At 44.9% G+C, this 27,926-nt stretch overlaps 1 protein-coding gene across 1 annotated transcript; it reads right to left on the bottom strand.

The window, feature by feature from the left end:
• samd14 (sterile alpha motif domain containing 14) lies at nt 1–27,672 on the bottom strand. The gene is made up of 11 exons (XM_075454667.1): nt 27,405–27,672; nt 21,914–21,963; nt 17,513–17,670; nt 17,185–17,301; nt 15,181–15,367; nt 14,973–15,072; nt 13,385–13,453; nt 13,150–13,309; nt 1,657–1,776; nt 960–1,115; nt 1–209 (listed from the first exon to the last, which is right to left on the bottom strand). Exons 2-11 carry the CDS (start codon nt 21,948–21,950, stop codon nt 54–56), a joined length of 1,260 nt encoding a protein of 419 aa, XP_075310782.1. The 5' UTR covers nt 21,951–21,963; nt 27,405–27,672; the 3' UTR covers nt 1–53.
• Between the last annotated feature and the right edge of the window lie 254 nt (nt 27,673–27,926).

Raw genomic sequence — 27,926 nt, 5'->3', positions numbered from 1 at the left:
TGCTGCCTCTCTGCTCTCTTTCCCGCCCCTTTGCTGCCCCCTGGTGGTGGCTCTCAGTTCTTGCGCTGCTCCTGGTCTTTCCTTCGCTGTTTTTCTTTCTGTTTCCCCAGCTTGCCCAGAGCTTTTCTCTCCTTCTCCGCCGCCGTTTGGACGTCTTTGATGCGACGCTTCAGGGCGCCGCGATCGGACGAGCTGAGCACGCCCAGAGCCTGCAGAGGGCGAGAGGACAGGCTCAGGCGTCTCTTTGGAAACAGACTTTTAATGACATGGCTGGCATGAAGAGCTGAATTAGTATACACATTTAGACCTTTACATACGTATCATATTATTTTTATTTTTCTCCTTCCAGTTATTTATTTATTAATTTCATTTTGATAATTATTATTGCTATTATAATCGTTGCTTTTTTTTCTTGTATGTACCTTCTTGTTCTATGTTGTTCACCGTTTGTAAATTTAAAAAATGTGCAATAAACATATGTTTAAAAAAAAAGGAAATAAAAGAAAAATAAATAAATAATAATAGTAAAATAAAATACAGCTTTAATGGCAAAAAAAATTAAATAATAAAAAAGAAAATACAGCTTTAATAGCAAAAAAAGAAAAAAATAATAATAATATTAATAATAATAAAATAAAATACAGCTTTAATGGCAAAAAAAGAAAAAAATAATAATAATATTAATAATAATAAAATAAAATACAGTTTTAATGGCAAAAAAAAGAAAACATTGGGCCTTCAGCCTGCTGCCGTTCATCTGCTGCATCTGTACCTTCTTGTTCTATGTTGTTCACCGTTTGTAAATTTAAAAAATGTGCAATAAACATATGTTTAAAAAGAAAAAAAGGAAATAAAAGAAAACAAAAAAATAAATAATAATAATAATAAAATAATGGCATAAAATGCCATAAAATGGGGCTTTAATGGCAAAGAAAAAGAAAACTTTGGGCCGTCCTCACCTTCAGCCTGCTGCCGTCCATCTGCAGCAGCTGCTCTCCATCGACGTCTCGGGCACTGAATTCTGGGACGTACTGCTCCATGTTCAGCGCTCTGAGCCACTGGCAGACCTGCTGGGTGGTCCAGGAGGACATCGCAGAGGACGGCTCGTCCAAGGGCTGAGCAGGAAGAGAGGAGGAGCAGTGAATTCTGCAGAAACATGTTTCAGAGGCACAGCGTGTGTAGTTTTCTCTTTTTTCTGTCCTAACCCGTGTAACTGTTTAGAATGGACTTACCTTTTATTTTCTCCTTGTTTTTTATTTATTTATTTTATTATTTATTATCCCTTTTTTTATCTTGTGCATTTAAGATCCTTCAATTTTTTATATATATGGAGGTGTGAATATGTAAAGTTAAAAAAAACTGTTTACTTTTGAGTATGTCATTGTTTTGTCTATGGGACATGTTTGAATAAAAATTAAAAAATAAAAATATTTCTCTTTCCGTATTAATCACAGGTCATGAACTTTCAACTCCCATCATGCACTGTGTCGTTCTTAAAGGGGTATTATGACAGAAATAAATCTATGAAATAAATAAATAAAAAATAAAGTAATTTTAACACATATTTAGCCATAAACCAAATGAATTGTTTTAACTAAATACTAAATAAAATAAATAAATATACCCATTAATTGAACATATTTTCCGGGCTGTTACCTCGTCAGAGGACTGGGACAGGGTCTGGTACGGGTGGGACGATCTGGAGGAGGAGTCGACCGGAGGGGAGGTGGAGGAGGAGGTGTGCGGGGGGGAGAACTCCTCACTGAGAGCCGACTCCTGCAGGAGGAGGACACAGCAAGCACCCAGGAATCATTTATTTTCTGTATCACACTTCCTTTTCCTCACAGCAACTAAAGTTTCTGTGTTCACGTTAATATACAAATATATATATATATATATATATATATATATATATATATATATATATATATATATATATATATATATATATATGTGAAAATTAGGGCTGGGCACGTTAACTCGTTGATTATTTGACGCTGATAAATATTTTATCGCGCATTAACGCAGGTTTTATTTATTTATTTAAAAATAAATATTTTAAATATTTTTTACATTTAAAATAAATAAATATGAATATTTATTTATTTTAAAATAAATAAACAAATATATTTGGGGGGGGGGGGCTTCTGTGCCTTTAATGAATAGGAAAGTTCAGAGAGACAGGAAGCAGGGGGCAGAGAGAGGGGGAACAACATGCAGCACAGGGCCGTCCGATGCGGGACTCGAACCAGCTGCAGAGAGGACTATAGCCTCTGTACATGGGGCGCCAGCTCAACCCACTACACCACAGACCTGTTTTATTATTTATTTTATTATTGTAAAAGTCTGTTGCTCACAGGCTTTTATTTTGTAAAAGTATTTTGCTGTCTGCTGCGGAACCAGAAAATGTAAATGTAGATATAATTTATTTCTACAGCCCTTTACAAACAATCCTAAGTGCTTTACAGCAGGTAATAAATAAAGTGAAGAAGAAGTAAAAACAAATAAAAACAATAAAATAACAGTGAAAGCAATAAAATACAACAAAATCAAATCAGATAAAAGTGTCCTCATGCTACTGGGTATTAAAGCCATCCTAATAAGCAGGTTTTTAGCCTGGATGTGAAGAGGCCCAGGTCAGAAATAAGACTCAGCTGGACGGGGGGCTTATTCCAGAGCCTGGGGGCAGCTTTGGGAAAAGGCTCGCTCACCCCAGGGTTTGTGTTCTGACCTGGGCACTTCCAGCAGAAACTGATCTGCTGACCTCAGAGCTCTACCAGGACTGTTAAAAGCTCAGATAAATACGACGGGGCGAGGCCGTTAAGAGCTTTAAAAACAAACATTAAAGGGGAACTCCGGTATTTTCAACATTAAGCCTCTTTTCTGAGTCGTCTGCAATGTTTTAGAACCCCCCTCACCGCTTTTTTGATGTTTACTGCTGTCTCCGGTATTTGCCTAATTTTGATTCATCTCAACCTGCTCAGAACGGCAAGTCATGTGCATGTCCAAAAAGGTCCGTAAAAGCACCATAAACGTCCGTTTTCAAAATCATCAACTCACTGGAGTGGTTACTGGTGTGCACTGGTAATCCAGATCACATTTCGTAGCGAAAAGTTGCTTCTGTCGTGTTTTATTTGACATTTTGTAAATCCCATTGAGTTGTATTGAAGACTGGATGTTCGTCGATAGCGGACATGTTTGTAGTTCTCTCGCACCGGAAATGCTGCTAGGTGTATTGCATTTCCGGTGCGAGAGAACTACAAACATGCAAGACATGCACATGACTTGCCGTTCTGAGCAGGTTGAGATGAATCAAAATTAGGCAAATACCGGAGACAGCAGTAAACATCAAAAAAGCGGTGAGGGGGGTTCTAAAACAATGCAGACGACTCAGAAAAGAGGCTTAATGTTGAAAATACCAGAGTTCCCCTTTAAATGATTAAAATCAGTTCTATAAAGGACAGGAAGCCAATGGAGGGAGTTAAGAACAGGAGTGATAAAAAAAATACATTTTAAAAATTAAACAATTTAAAAATAAATAAATAAATAAAATAATAATAAAAATAAAAATAAAAAATAAATTAAAATAAAATAAAATAAAACAATAAAAACAATGAAAAAAAACGATTTTTTTTTTAAAAACAAATATTAAAATAAAAAATGAAAATTGTTTAAAAAAAATAATTAAAAAAAGAACAGGAGTGATCAAAATAAATGAATAAATAAATAAACAAATTAAAATAAAAAATAAAAAATAAATAAAATAAATAAATAAAAATGATAATGAAAAAATACATTAAAAAAATTAAATAAAATAAAAATAAAAAGGAACAGGGGTGATGTGCACACGTCTGTTGGTGTTGGTTAAAGACGGGCAGCAGCGTTCTGCACCAGCTGAAGGCGACAGAGAGAAGACCGGGAGACGCCCACATAAAGCGCATTAAAATAGTCTGACCTTGAACTTATTAGGGCACGGATGGCTTTCTCAAGGTCACGATGACTTAAAAACATTTTAACTTTGGCCAGGAGACGCAGCTGGAAAAAAGTAGTCCTGACGACATTGTTAATATGTTTGTCCGACCTCAGATCAAAGGTCAAAGGTCACTCCCAGATTTCTGACAGTTGAACTGAGCTTTGAAGACGAGGTGCCAAAGCCGGCCATCACAGTGTCCCCAAACACAATGCGTTCAGTTCTGTCATCATTTAAATGGAGAAAATGTTGGGCCAACCACTGCTTAATATCAGCAACACAATTAAACAAAGAACATTGTGCACAAGAAAAAGAAAGTAAGCGGCGGATCCACCAAACATGGAGAAGGGTACGGAACTTTTACTCGGCCGTTTTCATGTTAAAGTTCTTCCAGACGGCGGAGTCGACAGAACCAAAGTCATCTGTAAACTCTGCCAAGTTGAATTGTCTTCTCAGCGTAGTAGTTCCAGTCTAAAATATCACTTAAAGGCAAAACACACAACTGATAGCAGCAAGTCATTCAAGGAAACAGACAGTGGAGCGAGGCTTCTACATAAAAACTACAGAAAGATGCTGATGTTAAAAGTGTGTTTGCACAACAAATGTTATGGCACTTTCATTCATATGGCAGCACATTTAAAATAAAGCTAAATGCTAAAGGCTATACGCTACTTTTGGATTCATTTTTGGATTCTGCGTACAAATGCGATTAATCGTGATTAATCAGGGAAATCATGTGATTAATCGCGATTAATCAGGGAAATCATGTGATTAATCGCGATTAATTAGGGAAATCATGTGATTAATCGCGATTAATCAGGGAAATCATGCGATTAATTGCGATTAATAAGGAAAATCATGCGATTAATTGCGATTAATCAGGGAAATCATGCGATTACTTGCAATTAATCAGGGAAATCATGCGATTAATAAGGGAAATCATGCGTTTAATTGCAATTAATCCGGGAAATCATGCATTTAATTGCGATTAATAGGGGAAATCATGCGATTAATTGCGATTAATCAGGGAAATCATGTAAGTAATTGCGATTAATTATGATTAATAAGGAAAATCATGTGATTAATTGCGATTAAGGGAAATCATGCGATTAAAGACATGGTTGGTAATCCTGTTCAGAAACACATTTTGTAATACTGGGTGAAATGGTCCGTCTATCCTGAGAGAAATCTATACAAGATGTATTTAGAAAAAGGGACGAAAATATCGGAATGGGGAGGGGAAGGGGGGGGGGGGGTGGAGCTTAGAGGAGGGACCACTTTCGAATCTTGCTAGCTCTCTTGCTAGCTCTCTAGGATTACCTACCATAGCTTTAATTGCAATTAATAAGGGAAATCATGCGATTAATTGCGATTAATCAGGGAAATCATGTGATTCATTGCGATTAATTGTGATTAAGGAAAATCATGCGATTAATTGCGATTAATCAGGGAAATCATGCGATTAATTGCGATTAATCAGGGAAATCATGCAATTAATCAGGGAAATCATGCGATTAATTGCGATTAATCAGGGAAATCATGTGATTCATTGCGATTAATCAGGGAAATCATGCGATTAATTGGGATTAATCAGGGAAATCATGCAATTAATCAGGGAAATCATGCGATTAATTGCGATTAATCAGGGAAATCATGTGATTCATTGCGATTAATCAGGGAAATCATGCAATTAATCATGGAAATCATGCGATTAATCAGGGAAATCATGCGATTAATTGCGATTAATCAGGGAAATCATGCGATTAATCAGGGAAATCCTGTGACTAATTAGATTAAACATTTTAATCGTTGCCCAGCCCTAATGAAGTGGAGCGACCATCAGCCACCTGATGGGACACACTGATACACCTCACTGGGATATACAGTAAGGACACCAGGAGATCATTGGAATGAGATAAATGAGGTCAAATGATATCAAAGAAAGGCAAAGTGATCCTGACTGAAGCGGCTGGACCAGAGGGCATCACAGCAGACGCTCAGGACAACTACAAACACCTCGGGGCATTTTACTCTTAAAACAGAAATCAGGCATCACTCAGGGCACACTGCAGCCTGTCGGAGCCATTAGCAGCTCGCTGATGGACGTTTAATGGAGCTCTTTCCTTCCTCTGAGCTTTAATGGTGAAGAAGATGAGTCATGGCCCCAACAGATAAAAGAGAAACAAGAGAATCCAATGTGAATGTATGTATGTGCCGTAGACATGGACACACAGTCCTTGTGTGTCCATGTCTACGGCACATAAACATAGGTCCTCTGGGCTCTAACCACACATACAGCACCAACCACAGCTGGGGGATCATGTGACTCTGTTGGGTAAAACCACAGCTGGGGGGTGATGTGACTCTGTGGGGTAAAACCACAGCTGGGGGGTCATGTGACTCTGTGGGGTAAAACCACAGCTGGGGGATCATGTGACTCTGTGGGGTAAAACCACAGCTGGGGGATCATGTGACTCTGCTGGGTAAAACCACAGCTGGGGGATCATGTGACTCTGTGGGGTAAAACCACAGCTGGGGGGTCATGTGACTCTGTGGGGTAAAAGCACAGCTGGGGCATCATGTGACTCTGCTGGGTAAAACCACAGCTGGGGGGTCATGTGACTCTGTGGGGTAAAACCACAGCTGGGGGGTCATGTGACTCTGTGGGGTAAAACCACAGCTGGGGGGTCATGTGACTCTGTGGGGTAAAACCACAGCTGGGGCATCATGTGACTCTGTGGGGTAAAACCACAGCTGGGGCATCATGTGACTCTGTGGGGTAAAACCACAGCTGGGGCATCATGTGACTCTGTGGGGTAAAACCACAGCTGGGGCATCATGTGACTCTGCTGGGTAAAACCACAGCTGGGGGATCATGTGACTCTGCTGGGTAAAACCACAGCTGGGGCATCATGTGACTCTGCTGGGTAAAACCACAGCTGGGGCATCATGTGACTCTGTGGGGTAAAACCACAGCTGGGGCATCATGTGACTCTGCTGGGTAAAACCACAGCTGGGGGGTCATGTGACTCTGTGGGGTAAAACCACAGCTGGGGGATCATGTGACTCTGTGGGGTAAAACCACAGCTGGGGCATCATGTGACTCTGTGGGGTAAAACCACAGCTGGGGCATCATGTGACTCTGCTGGGTAAAACCACAGCTGGGGCGTCATGTGACTCTGTGGGGTAAAACCACAGCTGGGGGGTCATGTGACTCTGTGGGGTAAAACCACAGCTGGGGGATCATGTGACTCTGTTGGGTAAAACCACAGCTGGGGGATCATGTGACTCTGTGGGGTAAAACCACAGCTGGGGCATCATGTGACTCTGTGGGGTAAAACCACAGCTGGGGCATCATGTGACTCTGTTGGGTAAAACCACAGCTGGGGGGTCATGTGACTCTGTGGGGTAAAACCACAGCTGGGGCATCATGTGACTCTGTGGGGTAAAACCACAGCTGGGGGATCATGTGACTCTGTGGGGTAAAACCACAGCTGGGGCATCATGTGACTCTGTTGGGTAAAACCACAGCTGGGGGGTCATGTGACTCTGCTGGGTAAAACCACAGCTGGGGCATCATGTGACTCTGTGGGGTAAAACCACAGCTGGGGGGTCATGTGACTCTGTTGGGTAAAACCACAGCTGGGGGATCATGTGACTCTGTTGGGTAAAACCACAGCTGGGGCATCATGTGACTCTGTTGGGTAAAACCACAGCTGGGGGGTCATGTGACTCTGTGGGGTAAAACCACAGCTGGGGCATCATGTGACTCTGTTGGGTAAAACCACAGCTGGGGGGTCATGTGACTCTGTTGGGTAAAACCACAGCTGGGGGGTCATGTGACTCTGTGGGGTAAAACCACAGCTGGGGGGTCATGTGACTCTGTTGGGTAAAACCACAGCTGGGGGGTCATGTGACTCTGTTGGGTAAAACCACAGCTGGGGGGTCATGTGACTCTGTTGGGTAAAACCACAGCTGGGGGGTCATGTGACTCTGTTGGGTAAAACCACAGCTGGGGCATCATGTGACTCTGTGGGGTAAAACCACAGCTGGGGCATCATGTGACTCTGTTGGGTAAAACCACAGCTGGGGGGTCATGTGACTCTGTTGGGTAAAACCACAGCTGGGGGGTCATGTGACTCTGTTGGGTAAAACCACAGCTGGGGGATCATGTGACTCTGTTGGGTAAAACCACAGCTGGGGGGTCATGTGACTCTGTGGGGTAAAACCACAGCTGGGGCATCATGTGACTCTGTGGGGTAAAACCACAGCTGGGGCATCATGTGACTCTGTGGGGTAAAACCACAGCTGGGGCATCATGTGACTCTGTTGGGTAAAACCACAGCTGGGGGGTCATGTGACTCTGTTGGGTAAAACCACAGCTGGGGGGTCATGTGACTCTGTGGGGTAAAACCACAGCTGGGGCATCATGTGACTCTGTTGGGTAAAACCACAGCTGGGGGGTCATGTGACTCTGTTGGGTAAAACCACAGCTGGGGGGTCATGTGACTCTGTTGGGTAAAACCACAGCTGGGGGATCATGTGACTCTGTTGGGTAAAACCACAGCTGGGGGGTCATGTGACTCTGTTGGGTAAAACCACAGCTGGGGGGTCATGTGACTCTGTGGGGTAAAACCACAGCTGGGGCATCATGTGACTCTGTTGGGTAAAACCACAGCTGGGGGGTCATGTGACTCTGTGGGGTAAAACCACAGCTGGGGGGTCATGTGACTCTGTTGGGTAAAACCACAGCTGGGGCATCATGTGACTCTGTTGGGTAAAACCACAGCTGGGGCATCATGTGACTCTGTGGGGTAAAACCACAGCTGGGGGGTCATGTGACTCTGTTGGGTAAAACCACAGCTGGGGGGTCATGTGACTCTGTTGGGTAAAACCACAGCTGGGGGGTCATGTGACTCTGTTGGGTAAAACCACAGCTGGGGGATCATGTGACTCTGTTGGGTAAAACCACAGCTGGGGGGTCATGTGACTCTGTTGGGTAAAACCACAGCTGGGGGGTCATGTGACTCTGTTGGGTAAAACCACAGCTGGGGGATCATGTGACTCTGTTGGGTAAAACCACAGCTGGGGGGTCATGTGACTCTGTTGGGTAAAACCACAGCTGGGGGGTCATGTGACTCTGTTGGGTAAAACCACAGCTGGGGGGTCATGTGACTCTGTTGGGTAAAACCACAGCTGGGGGATCATGTGACTCTGTTGGGTAAAACCACAGCTGGGGGGTCATGTGACTCTGTTGGGTAAAACCACAGCTGGGGGGTCATGTGACTCTGTTGGGTAAAACCACAGCTGGGGGATCATGTGACTCTGTTGGGTAAAACCACAGCTGGGGGGTCATGTGACTCTGTTGGGTAAAACCACAGCTGGGGGGTCATGTGACTCTGTGGGGTAAAACCACAGCTGGGGCATCATGTGACTCTGTTGGGTAAAACCACAGCTGGGGGGTCATGTGACTCTGTGGGGTAAAACCACAGCTGGGGGGTCATGTGACTCTGTTGGGTAAAACCACAGCTGGGGCATCATGTGACTCTGTTGGGTAAAACCACAGCTGGGGGGTCATGTGACTCTGTTGGGTAAAACCACAGCTGGGGGGTCATGTGACTCTGCTGGGTAAAACCACAGCTGGGGGATCATGTGACTCTGTGGGGTAAAACCACAGCTGGGGGGTCATGTGACTCTGTGGGGTAAAACCACAGCTGGGGGGTCATGTGACTCTGTTGGGTAAAAGTCTGCAGGAACCGCTTGTCATCCAAGATGAGAAAATCAGGAAAATCAATGCACATAAACACACACATGCTGCAAACTGTGAGTGTTCAGATAAAAACAGTTCAGACGTTTCACAGCAGAGGTCCTGCAGCAGGAAAACATTCTCAGAACCAACGGGAAACTCCTCTGAAATGTTCTGATACGATCCAGACTGGGCTCACTTCTCCTGAAAAAAACAACTCATAAGATTTACTTAAAAAACCCTTTGTAAGTATTTGCACTCAAATGATTTCAGTAATATTTAATGCTGCAATATCAGATAAATTTTACTCACCATAAAACAGTTTAGAAGATATTAAGTAACATTTACTCAATTACATCTAAGTTTTAACTTATATTTATTTAAACATTAAGTCTACTTGTTTTTCATAGGCAGGACATCATTTTACTCAAAATTTTAAGTAAATGTTATATATCTGTAGTATTTGCTGTTATGAAGTAACTCAGTAGATTTTAACGATACACTTTCAGAGTAAAGTTTATGTAGTATTTCCAGGTTTATGTACATACAACTATTAAACATTTAAACTGTATGAGTAAACCTGAGTAAAACTTACTCTTCCCCCATAATTCATGTATTACGTTAATAAAATGTTTCATTTTACTTAAGAAGCTCGAGTTCTTACTGAATCTTAGAAATACAGTTACTCTAACAGAGTTTACTTCAGCAAAAAGTCACTTTGTTCAGTGGACCCTCCGGACTGGGGTCATTTCTCCCGAACTTTAACCCTTCAGAATGTAAAATAAACTCTCTGGTTCCATTTAAAGAACGCAGACGTACTCATTCTTGTTCTTCAGTGTTTTAACCCATTGAGGCCGGGAAAGCATTGCAGCATTTCTACCTTTAAAGCAATACAATGTAACTTCTCAAAAAGCCCACTCTGGAGCTCCCCCTACAGGCTTGGAGGTAATGTACGGTTACACTGTCGTAAATACAACACCCTTTCACTTTCACTTTCACGTTTGTTGACGAACCGGCGAGGAGTCAGAAGGTGCAAGCTATGTCGACCGAGAAGGTAAGAGTAATCAAATGTACCTGGCAGCGTGAGAGGGTCTATTTGTTTTTGCGGTAGGTGTGCCAGAAAGCAAGTCGAAGTACTTCCGCTCAGCTCCCGGGCCGCTCCAGCAAAGTTACATAGCGTAGTTATTCCATCTCAGACCCCCGAAGGGCATAGGAGACAGGCCAGTCGTAATATTAAAACTCATTCTAGCCGCACAATTTGTTTCAAGCTGTTATTTTAAGGTAGAAATGTCACATAGTATTACTTTAAGGCCGGGAAAGCGTACACGTCTTTTTTCATGTATAAGGTTGTTTTGCACCAATTATTGACCTCTGCGCTAATTAAATGCATTATATTAGACACGTGAGAGTGTCGTCATGTTCCTCGTGTCATTGTTTTGAAGTCAAAGACCTCATGACACGTGGAACATACTGTAATACACATAAACACATTGAAAGTACTCATACAAAATAGTCACTTGAAGCTGGTTTTAATCATTATGAAAGAGAAATTGAGTTTGTACGGTCTTTTAAAAGTGCGATTTCTGCGATCTGCTGGTGAGCTTCCTGTTAGTCCGTCACGTGCCCTATGACGTGCACTCCGGAACGATCCTGACATCTGTCATAGCTACATCAGGGATTCTGACAACTCCTCCGAATCATCCTCGGATCCTGACACATTTTTCGAAGTGGCAGAGTCCGACCAATGCTGGAGGACAATGTGAGGGGCGTTATGCCCGAATTTACGAGCCATACCTGGATGAGTTGGAGCCACACGGTTCCACGGAAAGTTCGGATGGCGAGGCGGAAGGCGCTGTTGCTCATATGCCTCATATGCAGTGGCGGTCCGACACTGATTTACGCCCCGGGCGAAACCCGGTGCTGGTTTATAATAATAAACTTGAATCCACTGTGTACTTGTATGTAACTTTATTACCAGCGTCCTGATATAACGACTCTGCCTCCTAACGCTCTCTGGTCGCTATGGTAACGCTGAAACATGTCTTCAAAATGCAGCTTTCTTTTTCTTAGTGGTCACAGCCTCTTCTTCTGTCTCCTCATGTGAAGAAGCTTTCCAAACACGCCTGTTTTAGACTCATTTTGCTCGGTTCGTGGGTTTAATTTCAGCGCTGATGCTGAGCGAGTCAAGAACAGACGGATGGAACGGAGAAAATTCGGTCATTTTTCAAAATAATGTGGCTCTTTGTGGTAACACAGTCAAAAATGCGGCTCTGACCGGTTGGCCACCCCTGCTTTAGGGGTTCTTGTGGGGGGTGTGAGCCAATGCCAGTGGTAGATGAGTCGGTGTGCTGCTGAACAGTCTAAAGTGTGCGAGAGGAGGAGGGAGCACACGTCATTTTTATGACGTCTGCTCCAGGGACGCTGCCTGTGGATTTCAGTGGCGTGCGTTCAAATTTCGAAAAATAACAGAGAACCGGGCATATTTATCACAAAAATGTATTTCAACTCGAAAATAATAGTTATTTCAGACTAAACAAAAAAAGGTCGTCTCCAGGTGTCATGAGCCCTTTAAGTTACATCGAACATGGAGGACTTTCAGTGGGAAGACATTTCAGACGGGAGCGGTTGTGAGGAGTTTCTTGGCTCTGATGATGCTGATGAACGTGCTGACCCAACTGATGGAGATTTATGGCGAGCACATATGTTTTAGGATGATTATGAAGGGTTTGAATGTGAGTGGAAGACTGACAATTAGCACCGTAATCGACGGTTTCAACCGCACACCAGCGGTGAAAATGGATTTACCTGCAGATGCCACACCGTTGCAGGCATTTAATCATATTTTTACTGAGGAGCTTTGGGCGCATCTCGTTTCCGAGACGAACAGATACAGTGAGCAGGTACTTCAGACTCCAGCTCGAGCAAAGATGGCAAGGTGGTCCCACGTAACTGTGCCGGGGATGGAAACGTTTATTGGAATGTGTATGGGCTCCTTGTGCTGCCAGTACGAAGAGATTACTGGCGATAAAATAAATAGATAAATAAATCATTTAAATATAGAATAAAATTTTATTTTATTTTATTACTGTTTTCTAATTGAAAATAGTGCTGTTCCTGCACTTTACTTTTTACATTTTCTATTTTCGTGAAGGTGTATGTAAATAAACTCAATTTCCAAAGAAAGCCACAGGTGTAAACTCTCAAATACTTTTTGAATTTTGTTTCTATCTGCTACAGAGGCTGAGAAATCAATCATTTAGTAGGCGTTGACACAATTGCTGAATTTCCAGAAAAACTTCAGGTTTTAGGGGGTCTTTCTGAAATCGCCCATAGGTTTTACAGGCATTCTTTTCCAGGCGTTTTAGGCCTAAATGGGTTACACAGAGAGATGAATACAGGTAACCAGGGACAAAGTGTCGGGCCTCTTTCCTACCTGAGAGTGAGACTTTGTGGGCCTCTGGGAGCCCAGCGGGGGGATTTTGGGGGAGCAGGGCGGCGTCCCGGAGGAGGACAGCGAGCCCCCCCGTCCTTCGCTGAACCAGGAGAAGGAGACGAAGGATCCGGAGGACCGAGACGGACTCTCTGAGGGCTCTCTGAGGACAGAGGACAGCGTCAGGACGGGAAACACACGGATTCTGACGACTTGTTGTTGTGTGTGAGGGACCCACCTGCTGCCCACGGAGAACCTGTTGGATTTATCTTTCCTCACTCTGATGTAGGAACGCCTGAGCGTCACCCTGAGACACAGAGACAGAGCTGTGGACGTTTCCTCCCTTCATCTCACATTAACCATGTAGCACCCACAGCTGCAGATATGCAACAAGCTTTTTATTTATTTACTTTGTTTATTTACATAATATTTTTATTTATATTTTTATTTACATTATATTTTTATTTATATTTACATTATATTTTTATTTATATTTACATTATATTTTTATTTATATTATTTATTTACATTATATTTTTATTTATATTTATATTATTTATTTACATAATATTTTTTATTTTTATTTACATTACATTTTATGTCACAGCATCATTTTCTTGGCTCAGTGATCACACTCTGCTCTGCGGTGCTGTTCTGGTTGGTTCTGCTCTGCTTTGTCCACCTTTCACAGCGCTAATGGGAGCTCAGCTCTCCAAATTGTATTATTATGATTATTTTTTTTGCCTTCATGTGCACATTTTTTATTTACATTACATTTTTATTTACATGATATTTTTTGCATTTTATATGTGCTTGACTTTTTCACAACAAAGATCTGTGAAATCTGTTTGATTTGTTGTTGAATGGAAAGTTTATGATGGTTGCGTTCCGCACTTTGTATTAAGAATATTCCATAAAGGATTATTATATACATTTTATTGTGGCAGCAGCAGTTACTGGTGAACTTTCACTATAACGATCTGCAGAGAATGACTTGGTTTTGGGAACTAAATGAATCAGGAAAGCCCACAGCTGCAAATATGCAACATTGCCTAAAATGATCAAAAATAGCCAAATTCCAAAAATATTGGTTTATTCCCACCCAAAAAGATGCAAGAAGAGCCAAAATGATTTTTCTCAATGATTATTCATATGCTGGGTGCTACAAGGTTAAACACCAGTTGTACGCATGCACCAGTTTAGTCAGTGAGCTCTTTGTCTTATGGGTCATTTCTGACCCGTGAATTATAAAACCATTTAAACACCAGAAACATTTTTTTCCCCTTTCAATATAATTAATTCAGAAGTAATTACTTCACATTTATATAATAGCAATAATAAACCTTTATTATGTAAAAGAAAACTGAGAAAACAAGAAAACTGTTGGTCCAACTGTTTTTAACAGTTTTTTAACAGTTATTTAATGGTGTTTTAACAGTTTTTTAATGTTTTTTTAATGTTTTTTTAACAGTTTTTTAACAGTTTTTTAAGTTTTTAATGTTTTTTAACAGTTTTTTAACAGTTTTTTACAGTTTTTTAAAAGTTTTTTCAATTTAATTAATTCAGAAGTAATTACTTCACATTTATATAATAGCAATAATAAACCTTTATTATGTAAAAGAAAACTGAGAAAACAAGAAAACTGTTGGTCCAACTGACCAAAAAATAAATAAAGTGTAATCCTGAAAACTGCTGATTATCTTTTTGTATTGTGTAACAAAAACTACATGATAAAAAATGTGTTGAGTTGAGTTGAATAGATAAATAACAGGTGGTTTCATCACACAATGTTAAGCACACAAAGGGTTAAAGAAACAAAGTCTCACCCCAGGTCCAGGAAGCGTCTCTTCGTCTTCTTGTCAAAGACGACGGTCGGGCTGCCGGGATCAGCTGGGCTGGCGTCGCGACTCGAATCTGAGACCAACACTGACGCACAGAACCAAACACACATCAGCGCCTGCAGAACAACACGACTCGGCAATCCTTCAAAGCTCCTGATGCTCTCTCAGGAGGAACAACACTCCAGGTGCGTACCTTCGCTGTCGGGCCTCCGGTTCCTCCTCATGTAGACGGGCGAGCAGTCGGAGGAGGGGTAGGATTTAGATGGAGAGCTGCTCGGCGTAACTAAGGCCTCCTGAGACGTGGCGTTGGTCAGCTGATGGTACCGCCCCCGCGGGGGAGTAGCCAGTGATGTGCCTCCATCCTCTGGAGAGCGACGGCCCTGACAGATCCAGATGTTTCAGGATGAAGGATGATGTTTTACACGATTTCATTCATGGGCTGTGTTCCAAACAGCATACTACTCCTACTACTCCTACTACTCATACTACTCCCACTACTCATACTACTCACACTACTCATACTACTCCCACTACTCATACTTCTCATACTAACTTTTTCCCAGGATGCATACTAGATTCTCCTAAATGTTGGGTATGCATCATGAGGTTACTACTCATACTCAAACTACCCAAGATGCAACATAACGTGACGTCGCCGATCGTCATTTCCTGTCAAAACTGTCACGCCCATCGACTTATGTTTTTAGTTTCATGTTTTAGGTCACGGTTTTTGAGTTTCAGGCCGTTTCTCAATATATGTTCTTGTCCGTTCTTGTGTTCTTGTGAAACGTCATCAGTCGCAGCCCAAGTACTGTCCCAAGACACAAGTTCGCATTTCGCCGAGAACGGTGAAAGTTCCCGGATGTGTTCTCGACACGCCCATTTTACCGAGGATGCATCGGTAGCTAACTTGTGCTAACTTGTCAGCGCAAATATCCCACAATGCACTGCGCTCCTACCCGAGCCGAAATCAACAGGCTGAAGCTGATTTCATTTTAGCTCTAAACTCTTTAAATATATCACTTTATCCACGTTTAAAACATTTTGAGGCGAGAAAGTAGCCTTTTAGATCCCGATTTTATCGTTCATTTGTCTTAATACCAGCTATTTACAATTTTGTTCGGAAGAATTTTGCGTCTCAAACTTGTTAATCAGAGCAGGCTGCCTCGGGCACGAAGAACGCATCGTCTCAAAACTGAAAACGGAGCATGTGTACTTGTGATCTCCCGAGTTCATTCTTCCGAGGTTGACTAGCAAGAACATTCTCCTCAAGAACACAAGTCTGTTCTTTGCATTCTTGGTATTGAGAAACGGCCTCAGTCTATGTTTAGTTTTTAGGTTAGCCATGTTGTAGTTTCCCTGCACTCTGTTAATTAGTTTCACTCACTTCACCTGTGTTTTTTCCCTCAGCTGCACCCAGTCACCAATCACTCACTCCCTATTTAGCTTCCTGCCTCCCCTCTCAGTTTGTTGGTTCTTTGCTTGTCTTCCCTGCCTGCCATGTTTTTCACCTGCCCTTCATGCATGCCTGTTCTGACCTAAAGTTAAGTATTTATCTAATCCATGCCTTGTTGAGACCTTTGTTTGTTTTTTCACAGTTTGATTTTTGAATCCGGCTAAGCCGCGCTTAGTGTTGAAACTTTGTTTTTTGTTAATAAATCAGCCTTTATTTTTGAAAAGTCCGCATCCGTGTCCTTCCCTAAACCCCACCCTGACAAAAACGGCAGTTTCAAGCTAGCTACAACGAGGGTAGGTTCACTTCCTGTTTTCAAAACAAAAGCACCAATTGTATGGTAATGGCTTTCCCTATGATAAAAGGCAACGGGTATTTTATTTTGTGAAAATAACAGGAAGTGCGTTAGCTCACTGCGGCTAGCTTTAGTAGCGCCGAATTCGTGGGAACTAAATGGTAAACAGCCGGTATTTTGTCAGGTTTTCAACACGTTGGGGGTCTAAACGACTACTTTCTCACCTGAAAATGTTTCAAATGTTGCTAAAGTTTACAGAGTTTAGAGCTTAAGAGAAATCAGCTTCAGGCCGGCTGATTTCGGCTCGGGCAGGAGCGAAATGCATTGTGGGTAAACGCTCTGCATACTGTCTGATCAATGAGTATGTAGTATGGAAGTATGTAGTTTCGAACACAGCCACAGTTTCCATAACAAGCTTTAAATCTGTGCTGTGCTCTGATTGGTCTCACCAGTGATGCATCAAAAGAGAAGGCGGGGCTTCGAGACGACAGCAGTGAATCAGGGGAGGGGGAGGAGCCTCGCATGGCCAGGTGGAGAGGTGAGCGGGCAGACTGTAGTGGACTGTCCTGGCATAGAGACACACACATCAGAGTTAATCTGAATTAATATCTAAGTAAGTAAATTAAATCAGCTGGTTAACTCTGGATCAGGGGGTAAGAAGATGTTCATAAATGATGTTGCTGATATGGGATGTCATACAGCTTCATGTCAGAGGAGGCGAACTGTCCCTTTAATCTGAATAAATATCTACATCCCCAGAGTCAGGACGATCTCTACCTTCCTGTCGAAGCCGTCGTCGCCCTCCGTGGAGCTCACGCTGTCACGGTAACGGGACCTGGAGGGGCGCTGCCGGCGGGCCTTGACGGACAGCTGGGCTCGGCCTTTCTGGATGCTGTTGTCCAGCAGCTCGGTCTCTGGGATCGCCTCATTGAGGTCTGAAACACAGTGCAGGGGCCACATTTAATTCATTAATGTTTCCTCCAAGGGTGGAGGGGCCGCGTTCTGTCAGGTGGCGTACACCAGTGGTTTTCAAAGTGGGGGCCGCTAGGGGGCGCTAGGGGGGCCTCAGAAAATTGGAGTGAAGATGATAAAAAAATAGAATTTAATTTTTTTTAAACATCATTATAAAAAATTGTCAAATTTACAGCCGTACAGAAAAATGGCGTCCTCTGTCTGGAGACCCTCTCAAATGAGTGTTTAAAACCTTCAAAACTTCAGCGTCACCTGATACAAAAACACCCAGCAGACTTCTTCAGACTAAAGAAGAGCATTTAGTCAGGCTGCGTTCACACAGCGAGCTGCTGTCCGTGAAGAAAAGAAAGAAAATACCTTCTAAAAGTTGATGTTTATTTACACATTTTGTAGCATTGTCTGTGGATTGCAAAGGGGGCCAGAAGCTGATGCTGTTTGGGGGACCTCGGCATGGAAAGGTTTGGGAACCCCTGGTGTACATGACACCTGGTGAGATAACAGGATGGACGGACGGACGGACGGACGACTGATGGAAGGATGGATGGATGGCTAGATGGATGGATGGAGTGATAGATGGAGTGATAGATGGATGGATGGATGGATGGATGGATGGATGGATAGATAGATAGATAGATAGATGGATGGATGGAGTGATAGATGGAAGGATGGAGTGATAGATAGATGGATGGATGGATGGAAGGATGGATGGATGGAGTGATGGATGGAAGGATGGATGGATGGAGTGATAGATGGATGGATGGAAGGATGGATAGATGGATGGACGGACGGACGACTGATGGAAGGATGGATGGATGGAGTGATAGATGGATGGATGGAGTGATAGATGGATGGATGAACAGCAGTTTGTGCTGCTGGGTTTTCTGATGACACTTTGAGTTTTCATTAAAACCAGCTCCTCCTCCTCCATCAAATATTCAAGGAGCTGACCATCAGCCGCACAGTTAGACAGCAGCTCCCACCCTGAACTTTATACTTCTTTTAGTATATATTTAGTATATATATATTTAGTATATATACTTCTTTTAGTATATACATCTTTATACATCTCCATGACCACCTTTAAATAGGTGATGAATACTAGTTAACTGTTGGTGCTTTCTGTGTTTCTCATCACTGTTTAGATGTGAACAAACTGTCAGAGGGGAAGATAATGACCTCCTGCTGTTCCTCCCCCACACAGAGCTAACAGAGCTTTATTTCCCAGGGGGAGAGAGGGGAGAGAGGGGAGAGAGGGGGAGGTAAACCTCCGGGAGGAGATGAAGAGCAGAGCCGGGACAGACGGGTTGGAAAGCATCAAAGTCAGGTGACTCTGAGAAAGTAACGACCTGATGAACAAAGGATGGAGCGATGAGACAGAAATGAGATGAGCGATGGGAGCTGGAGGGAGGAATGTGTGGGGGAGGAATGTGTGGGGGAGGACGCAGAGGGCCGAATCATATTAGATGGGGGAGGAAGGAGAAACATCGGGTGATATTAGAAACACTGGAGAACAGCAGCAGGAGGACACATTGGAAACGTGCTAATCAGCAGAATCAGCTGCTCCAACGACCTCAGTGACTCCAAACTAACTGGAATTATTTTCTTCAGGAAATCAGAAACAGACATTCATTCCTTTCCTTTTTCAGATTTGATCAATTTCTGGTTTAGATTTGCTACTTGGAAACCTCAGAATATGTGTTGAAATAGAGTTTACAGACTCGTCACAGTAGTCATGACGGTCTTCGTGTTAGCGAAGCTTTCCTGAGGACATTTCGAAGCTTTATCGCATAGATAAACGCTGCAGAGCTCTGATCAGAGATGGGACCAAGTCACACATGTTAGCGTTGCCAACTCCCTGAAAAATAAATAAGGGACACCTCATTAGAGAAGGGCCGGCCTTCCCTCTTCCTGGCCTGGTGAATTTTTTTAGCTCTTTTTTTGTGAGTGAAACGATTTTTTAACTATTTAACTCGAACCTGAATTGAATTAGATGCATATTTTGGAGTGACATGAACACATGTGAAACAAATTATTATCCAGCAATTCACTTTAATACAAAATACCGAAATTAACTGAATAAAATAAGTATCTTTCTTAAAGGAGAAGCTCATTTTTTTACACCTGGACCTTATTTCTGGCATAAAATACGTTCATCTAGTCACCGATAACAGTTTGGTGAAAGTCGGCGTCCTTCGTAAGATATTTAGATCACTGGAGATTCGTTTATATCTGTTTATTATCTGTCTTTATTTCACCGATACTTTAAGACTAATGAATGAATGAACACGTACTGTAGCACTGTTAGCTCAGAGCTGTTAGCTCAGAGCTGTTAGCTCAGAGCTGTTATTTTGTAGCAGAGTGGTGCAAAAAGTCTACATTAAGTGGTTTCAGAGAGTTACATGGTTCTGTAAAATAATTCAGAAAATAATACAGCAATGTACTTTGTACTTTTGAATACTTAAGCAGGGCCGGCCCAAGCCTTTATGGGGCCTTAAGCAGAATTTCATTTGGGGCCCCCCTACCATCACCTCAGCTCCAGATGCCTCATTATTCCACAGGCTACACTGTTCTGTGTGTAACGGACCCACAATTATTAGCATTATTTGTAATCATCTTACATTATACAGGAGTCATTCTTGTTTTTAACCTTAAAGGGATAGCAAACTCATAAATATGGTTTAATTAACTTCTACATAAAGAGTGATGTATAAGTATGGCTCATTAATTTAACTATTTGAAAGTAACATCAGCAGGCTGGAGACTGCATTTATAGTAAACACGTTAAAATGTTTAATTTCTTTCAGATGTGCAATGGTGTGCAAAGTGTTCAAAATCCAAATACAAAATGGAATCAAATGACATTCACATTATCTTACAGAAAAATAAAGTTGTAATCAAAATTAAATACTTAAATAATAATAATAAATACAATACTTAAATAATTTTGCCCAAAGGTGGCAGCAGCCAACAGGAGGCATAAATTAACCTAGTATTAGTATTTTGTCAAAATATAAAAAAAAATTTTGTGGTGTAATACAATTTCGTTTAAATTATTCAATGTTATTTTAATTTCATGTATATATTTACTTTTTTATCACAACGTCTCGATGCTCTCTGGGGCCCCCTGGTGGCGTGGGGGCCCTAAGCGACCGCGTAGTTGGCATATGCCTTGGGCCGGCTCTGTACTTAAGTATTTTTAAAAGTAAGTTCTTCAGTATTTTAACTTGAGTAAAATTTTGAACTTGTAGTTGAGTAAGATTTGACCATGAGTATCAATACTTTAAATAAAGTACTGGAGTTGAGTACTTTGTCCACCATTGCTTAAAGCTGTCTGCTTACTGTCACCCATGCATGCAACAGTACCTCCTTGACCAATGAGCTGACAGCGTATTTTCAGGTGTGAATGTGCTGTCAGCTCATTGGTCACAGAGCAGGACAGGGCCTGGGAACAAGTTTACCGTACATTTTCATATAAAGCCCCGTTATTCATTTCCATTGGCATGATACTGACTATTTTTCAGACTCTCACAGTAATATGGGACAAAGTGCTGTTGTTTCTAAATACGGGACGATTCCGTTTTTCAAGGGACGGTTGGCAACCTTAACACATGTGCAAGTCTCAAGTAATTTTTTCTTGGTCAAGTTAAGTCACCTTATTATTGCAATTTTACCTGCAGAATCTGATCTTAGTAAAGTGAAAACACAAAGATATAAGTAACTGTCAGTAAACATCATTGGCCAATGGGTCCAACCTGTCCACCCCGTATCATATCAAGCTAACGTTAGCTAGCTACCGACTAGGCTTACAGGATAATATTAGCTAATTTGACGAGCACTTACTGGTCAGAATGGATCTTCAAATGACGAACAAAGTTCGAAGTTATGCTAGATGCTCAACACTCAAGTCATTCAAGTCATCGTGGTTCAAGTCAAGTGCCGAGTCTTTAACTTCCAAGTCCGAGTCGAGTCTCAAGTCATCAAAACAGTGACTCGAGTCCCCATCTCTGGCTCTGATTGACTAGCCGAGCATTCCTGTGACCACCAGGTGGCGGTAACGTGCAAAGAGATGCAGCAGAGTGCAAGACCCTGAAGACGAATGCATGAACCAGTCACTGTTTTCCTCAGAAGCTTTGAAGCTACAGCTGTAATGTGTCATTATGGTTGTTATGAAGTGAAACGAGGTTTCATGAGGTGTGTGCGTCTCACCGAACACGCTGTCCGTGTCATCCAGGCTGGCGGACATGGTTCAGCACGATCTGTTCAGACGGAAGACAAAAAAACAACAAGATTCATCAAACACAACAAGGACCAAACAAGGAGGATCAAAGAGTCATTTTTACTCCTGAAAACAACTCTGAAATACAACAGAAAGTTTCCTAAAATACAATGAAGACTTCCAACTGTGATTAGTTTTATTTTATAGTTTATTTAACAGGAAGAATAACTGATTCTCATCACTGTGGACCCCAGATGGTGCATGATGATGGTCCCTGAGGACCCCAGATGGTCCATGATGATGGTCCCTGTGGACCCCAGATGGTGCATGATGATGGTCCCTGTGGACCCCAGATGGTGCATGATGATGGTCCCTGAGGACCCCAGATGGTCCATGATGATGGTCACTGTGGACCCCAGATGGTGCGTGATGATGGTCACTGTGGACCCCAGATGGTGCATGATGATGGTCACTGGACCCCAGATGGTGCATGATGATGGTCACTGGACCCCAGATGGTGCATGATGATGGTCCCCGTGGACCCCAGATGGTCCATGATGATGGTCCCTGTGGACCCCAGATGGTCCGTGATGATGGTCACTGTGGACCCCAGATGGTGCATGATGATGGTCACTGTGGACCCCAGATGGTCCATGATGATGGTCCCTGTGGACCCCAATTGGTCCATGATGATGGTCCCTGTGGACCCCAGATGGTCCATGATGATGGTCCCTGTGGACCCCAGATGGTGCATGATGATGGTCACTGGACCCCAGATGGTGCATGATGATGGTCCCTGTGGACCCCAGATGGTCCATGATGATGGCCCCTGTGGACCCCAGATGGTGCATGATGATGGTCACTGTGGACCCCAGATGGTGCATGATGATGGTCCCTGTGGACCCCAGATGGTGCATGATGATGGTCACTGTGGACCCCAGATGGTCCATGATGATGGTCACTGAGGACCCCAGATGGTCCATGATGATGGTCCCTGTGGACCCCAGATGGTCCATGATGATGGTCACTGTGGACCCCAGATGGTCCATGATGATGGTCACTGTGGACCCCAGATGGTCCATGGTGATGGTCCCTGTGGACCCCAGATGGTGCATGATGATGGTCCCTGTGGACCCCAATTGGTCCATGATGATGGTCCCTGTGGACCCCAGATGGTCCATGATGATGGTCCCTGTGGACCCCAATTGGTCCATGATGATGGTCCCTGTGGACCCCAGATGGTCCATGATGATGGTCACTGTGGACCCCAATTGGTCCATGATGATGGTCCCTGTGGACCCCAGATGGTGCATGATGATGGTCACTGTGGACCCCAATTGGTCCATGATGATGGTCCCTGTGGACCCCAGATGGTGCATGATGATGGTCCCTGTGGACCCCAGATGGTGCATGATGATGGTCCCTGTGGACCCCAGATGGTGCATGATGATGGTTCCTGTGGACCCCAGATGGTCCATGATGATGGTCCCTGTGGACCCCAGATGGTCCATGATGATGGTCACTGTGGACCCCAGATGGTCCATGATGATGGTCCCTGTGGACCCCAGATGGTGCATGATGATGGTCACTGTGGACCCCAGATGGTGCATGATGATGGTTCCTGTGGACCCCAGATGGTGCATGATGATGGTCACTGTGGACCCCAGATGGTCCATGATGATGGTCCCTGTGGACCCCAGATGGTGCATGATGATGGTTCCTGTGGACCCCAGATGGTGCATGATGATGGTCACTGTGGACCCCAGATGGTCCATGATGATGGTCCCTGTGGACCCCAGATGGTGCATGATGATGGTCCCTGTGGACCCCAGATGGTCCATGATGATGGTCCCTGAGGACCCCAGATGGTCCATGATGATGGTCCCTGTGGACCCCAGATGGTCCATGATTCAATTCATTTTTATTTATATAGCGCCAAATACAACAAATGTCATCTCAAGGCACTTAGATAGTAAGTCCAATTCAAGCCAATTGGAATTCAATTAATTAATAATAATCATAATTCATAAAATAATCCAATTCGTTCATATAGAGCCAATTCAAAAACAATTTCCTAGCTAAGAAAACCAACAGATTGCACTGAAAACTTTTTGTTTTTCGGTCCAGCAGCTTAACTATGGGATGTTTCATGATGATTGTCCCTGTGGAACCCAGATGGTCCATGATGATGGTCCCTGTGGACCCCAGATGGTCCATGATGATGGTCACTGTGGACCCCAGATGGTGCATGATGATGGTCCCTGTGGACCCCAGATGGTCCATGATGATGGTCCCTGTGGACCCCAGATGGTCCATGATGATGGTCACTGTGGACCCCAGATGGTGCATGATGATGGTCCCTGTGGACCCCAGATGGTCCATGATGATGGTCCCTGTGGACCCCAGATGGTGCATGATGATGGTCACTGTGGACCCCAATTGGTCCATGATGATAGTCACTGTGGACCCAAGATGGTCCATGATGATGGTCACTGTGGACCCCAATTGGTCCATGATGATGGTCCCTGTGGACCCCAGATGGTCCATGATGATGGTCACTGTGGACCCCAGATGGTGCATGATGATGGTCCCTGTGGACCCCAGATGGTCCATGATGATGGTCCCTGTGGACCCCAGATGGTGCATGATGATGGTCACTGTGGACCCCAATTGGTCCATGATGATAGTCACTGTGGACCCAAGATGGTCCATGATGATGGTCACTGTGGACCCCAATTGGTCCATGATGATGGTCCCTGTGGACCCCAGATGGTGCATGATGATGGTCCCTGTGGACCCCAGATGGTGCATGATGATGGTCCCTGTGGACCCCAGATGGTGCATGATGATGGTCCCTGTGGACCCCAGATGGTGCATGATGATGGTTCCTGTGGACCCCAGATGGTCCATGATGATGGTCCCTGTGGACCCCAGATGGTCCATGATGATGGTCACTGTGGACCCCAGATGGTCCATGATGATGGTCCCTGTGGACCCCAGATGGTGCATGATGATGGTCACTGTGGACCCCAGATGGTGCATGATGATGGTTCCTGTGGACCCCAGATGGTCCATGATGATGGTCACTGTGGACCCCAGATGGTGCATGATGATGGTCACTGTGGACCCCAGATGGTGCATGATGATGGTCACTGGACCCCAGATGGTGCATGATGATGGTCCCTGTGGACCCCAGATGGTGCATGATGATGGTCACTGTGGACCCCAGATGGTCCATGATGATGGTTCCTGTGGACCCCAGATGGTGCATGATGATGGTCACTGTGGACCCCAGATGGTCCATGATGATGGTCACTGTGGACCCCAGATGGTGCATGATGATGGTCACTGGACCCCAGATGGTGCATGATGATGGTTCCTGTGGACCCCAGATGGTGCATGATGATGGTCACTGTGGACCCCAGATGGTCCATGATGATGGTCACTGTGGACCCCAGATGGTGCATGATGATGGTCACTGGACCCCAGATGGTGCATGATGATGGTCCCTGTGGACCCCAGATGGTCCATGATGATGGTCACTGTGGACCCCAGATGGTCCATGATGATGGTCCCTGTGGACCCCAGATCGCCCATGATGATGGTCACTGTGGACCCCAGATGGTCCATGATGATGGTCACTGTGGACCCCAGATGGTCCATGATGATGGTCACTGTGGACCCCAGATGGTGCATGATGATGGTCACTGTGGACCCCAGATGGTGCATGATGATGGTCACTGGACCCCAGATGGTCCGTGATGATGGTCACTGTGGACCCCAGATGGTGCATGATGATGGTCCCTGTGGACCCCAGATGGTCCATGATGATGGTCCCTGTGGACCCCAATTGGTCCATGATGATGGTCACTGTGGACCCCAGATGGTCCATGATGATGGTCACTGTGGACCCCAATTGGTCCATGATGATGGTCACTGTGGACCCCAGATGGTCCATGATGATGGTCACTGTGGACCCCAGATGGTCCATGATGATGGTCACTGTGGACCCCAGATGGTGCATGATGATGGTCCTTGTGGACCCCAGATGGTGCATGATGATGGTCCCTGTGGACCCCAGATGGTCCATGATGATGGTCACTGTGGACCCCAGATGGTGCATGATGATGGTCCTTGTGGACCCCAGATGGTGCATGATGATGGTCCCTGTGGACCCCAGATGGTGCATGATGATGGTCCCTGTGGACCCCAGATGGTGCATGATGATGGTCCAGCTGAAATGGAGTTCAGATTGGCTTGCTACTTTTATTGTTATTTTATTGCTAATTTTATTTTAAATTAAATTTCCATCTGTGATGAAGTCATTCTTATTGCTTTTATTGATGACTCTCTTGTGATGCAGTTGCTGTTTTGAAGCACTTTGGTCAGCTGAGGCTGTTTTAATGTGCTATATAAATACATTTTGAATTGAATTGCAGCCCGAACATTCACAGATTCCACTGGAGACCGGACATGCTGTGGGTGTTAGACCTGTGGGCTGCTTCAGAGGCTGGGTGGAGATGCCGGGTGGCGATGCCGGGTGGAGAGGCCGGGTGGAGATGCCGGGTGGAGAGGCCGGGTGGAGAGGCCGGGTGGAGATGCCGGGTGGAGAGGCTGGGTGGAGAGGCTGGGTGGAGAGGGTGGGTGGAGAGGGTGGGTGGAGAGGCTGGGTGGAGAGGCTGGGTGGAGAGGGTGGGTGGAGAGGGTGGGTGGAGAGGCCGGGTGGAGAGGCTGGGTGGAGATGCCGGGTGGAGAGGCTGGGTGGAGAGGCCGGGTGGAGAGGCCGGGTGGAGAGGCCGGGTGGAGAGGCTGGGTGGAGATGCTGGGTGGAGATGCTGGGTGGAGATGCTGGGTGGAGAGGCCGGGTGGAGATGCTGGGTGGAGAGGCTGGGTGGAGAGGCTGGGTGGAGATGCTGGGTGGAGATGCTGGGTGGAGAGGCTGGGTGGAGAGGCTGGGTGGAGATGCTGGGTGGAGATGCCGGGTGGAGAGGCTGGGTGGATATGCTGGGTGGAGAGGCTGGGTGGAGATGCTGGGTGGAGAGGCTGGGTGGAGATGCTGGGTGGAGAGGCTGGGTGGAGAGGCTGGGTGGAGAGGCTGGGTGGATATGCTGGGTGGAGAGGCCGGGTGGAGATGCCGGGTGGAGATGCCGGGTGGAGATGCCGGGTGGAGATGCCGGGTGGAGAGTCTCACACAAACTGATGCAATGAGACAAACACACAGAGCAAAGCGGCTCTCGTTCCCGGAGGAGGAAAACGCCGCGTCAGTCAGAAAGCGAGGGAGGAAGGTGTGATGAGGATGGCAGCAGAGAAGAAGCCCCGACAGAAGAAGAAGAAGCCCCGACAGAAGAAGAAGAAGCCCCGACAGAAGAAGACAGAAGAAGACAGAAGCAGACAGAAGCAGACAGAAGCAGACAGAAGAAGAAGAAGCAGAAGAAGCAGACAGAAAGCTTGGGCTCGGCGCTGAACAACAGACGGACTCACCTCTCGGAGCGTCTCCCTCTCTCTGTTGTCATGGCGCGTCAGCCTCTCCTCCTTCTGCCTCCAGCAGCAGCTGGTTGCCGAGGACCGCAGCTCCCAGAGTTCCACGGGGCTTCTCCGGGGCCTGTCGGCAGGTTTGGGCCGCAGCAGGGGATTGTGGGAGCCGTAGTTTCCTCCTGCGGGCTCCTCGGGCTCGGCCGGAGAGTAGGTCTGCTGACGGCTGCTGAATGCTGGCTCACCGCTACTCAGCAGAATGCTGCAGCCTCCGTCTGAGGCAGCCAAGGACAGCCGAGAGGAGGCAGGGGGAGGCAGGGGGAGGCAGGGGGAGGCAGGGGGAGGCAGGGGGAGGCAGGGGGCGGAGGATTGGGTGGAAGAGGCGGAGCCATGAGAACAGCACAAACAGGAGAGAAATCAGATGGAAGAGCTGCGAAACACATGATGCAGAGTGACTAAAGTCACGTGGAAAACACACAGAAGGGAAATATTTTCTGCTTTTTCCTCAGAAAATTCCTCCACAACCGTGTG

Source organism: Odontesthes bonariensis, chromosome 21 (genome assembly GCF_027942865.1).
Source record: "Odontesthes bonariensis isolate fOdoBon6 chromosome 21, fOdoBon6.hap1, whole genome shotgun sequence".
Lineage (NCBI taxonomy): Eukaryota > Metazoa > Chordata > Actinopteri > Atheriniformes > Atherinopsidae > Odontesthes > Odontesthes bonariensis.
The sequence above is the reverse complement of the archived record's forward strand: the minus strand, read 5'-3'. Positions and strand labels throughout refer to the sequence as shown.

Excerpts from the sequence above, each read along its gene's own strand:
- samd14 (XM_075454667.1), bottom strand. The coding sequence starts at position 21,950 with ATGTCCGCCAGCCTGGATGACACGGACAGCGTGTTCG. Across the intron at positions 17,671-21,913 it reads TGACACGGACAGCGTGTTCG|ACCTCAATGAGGCGATCCCA; the intron begins GTGAGACGCACA and ends ACTGTGTTTCAG. Across the intron at positions 1,116-1,656 it reads TGTCCCAGTCCTCTGACGAG|CCCTTGGACGAGCCGTCCTC; the intron begins GTAACAGCCCGG and ends CTTCCTGCTCAG.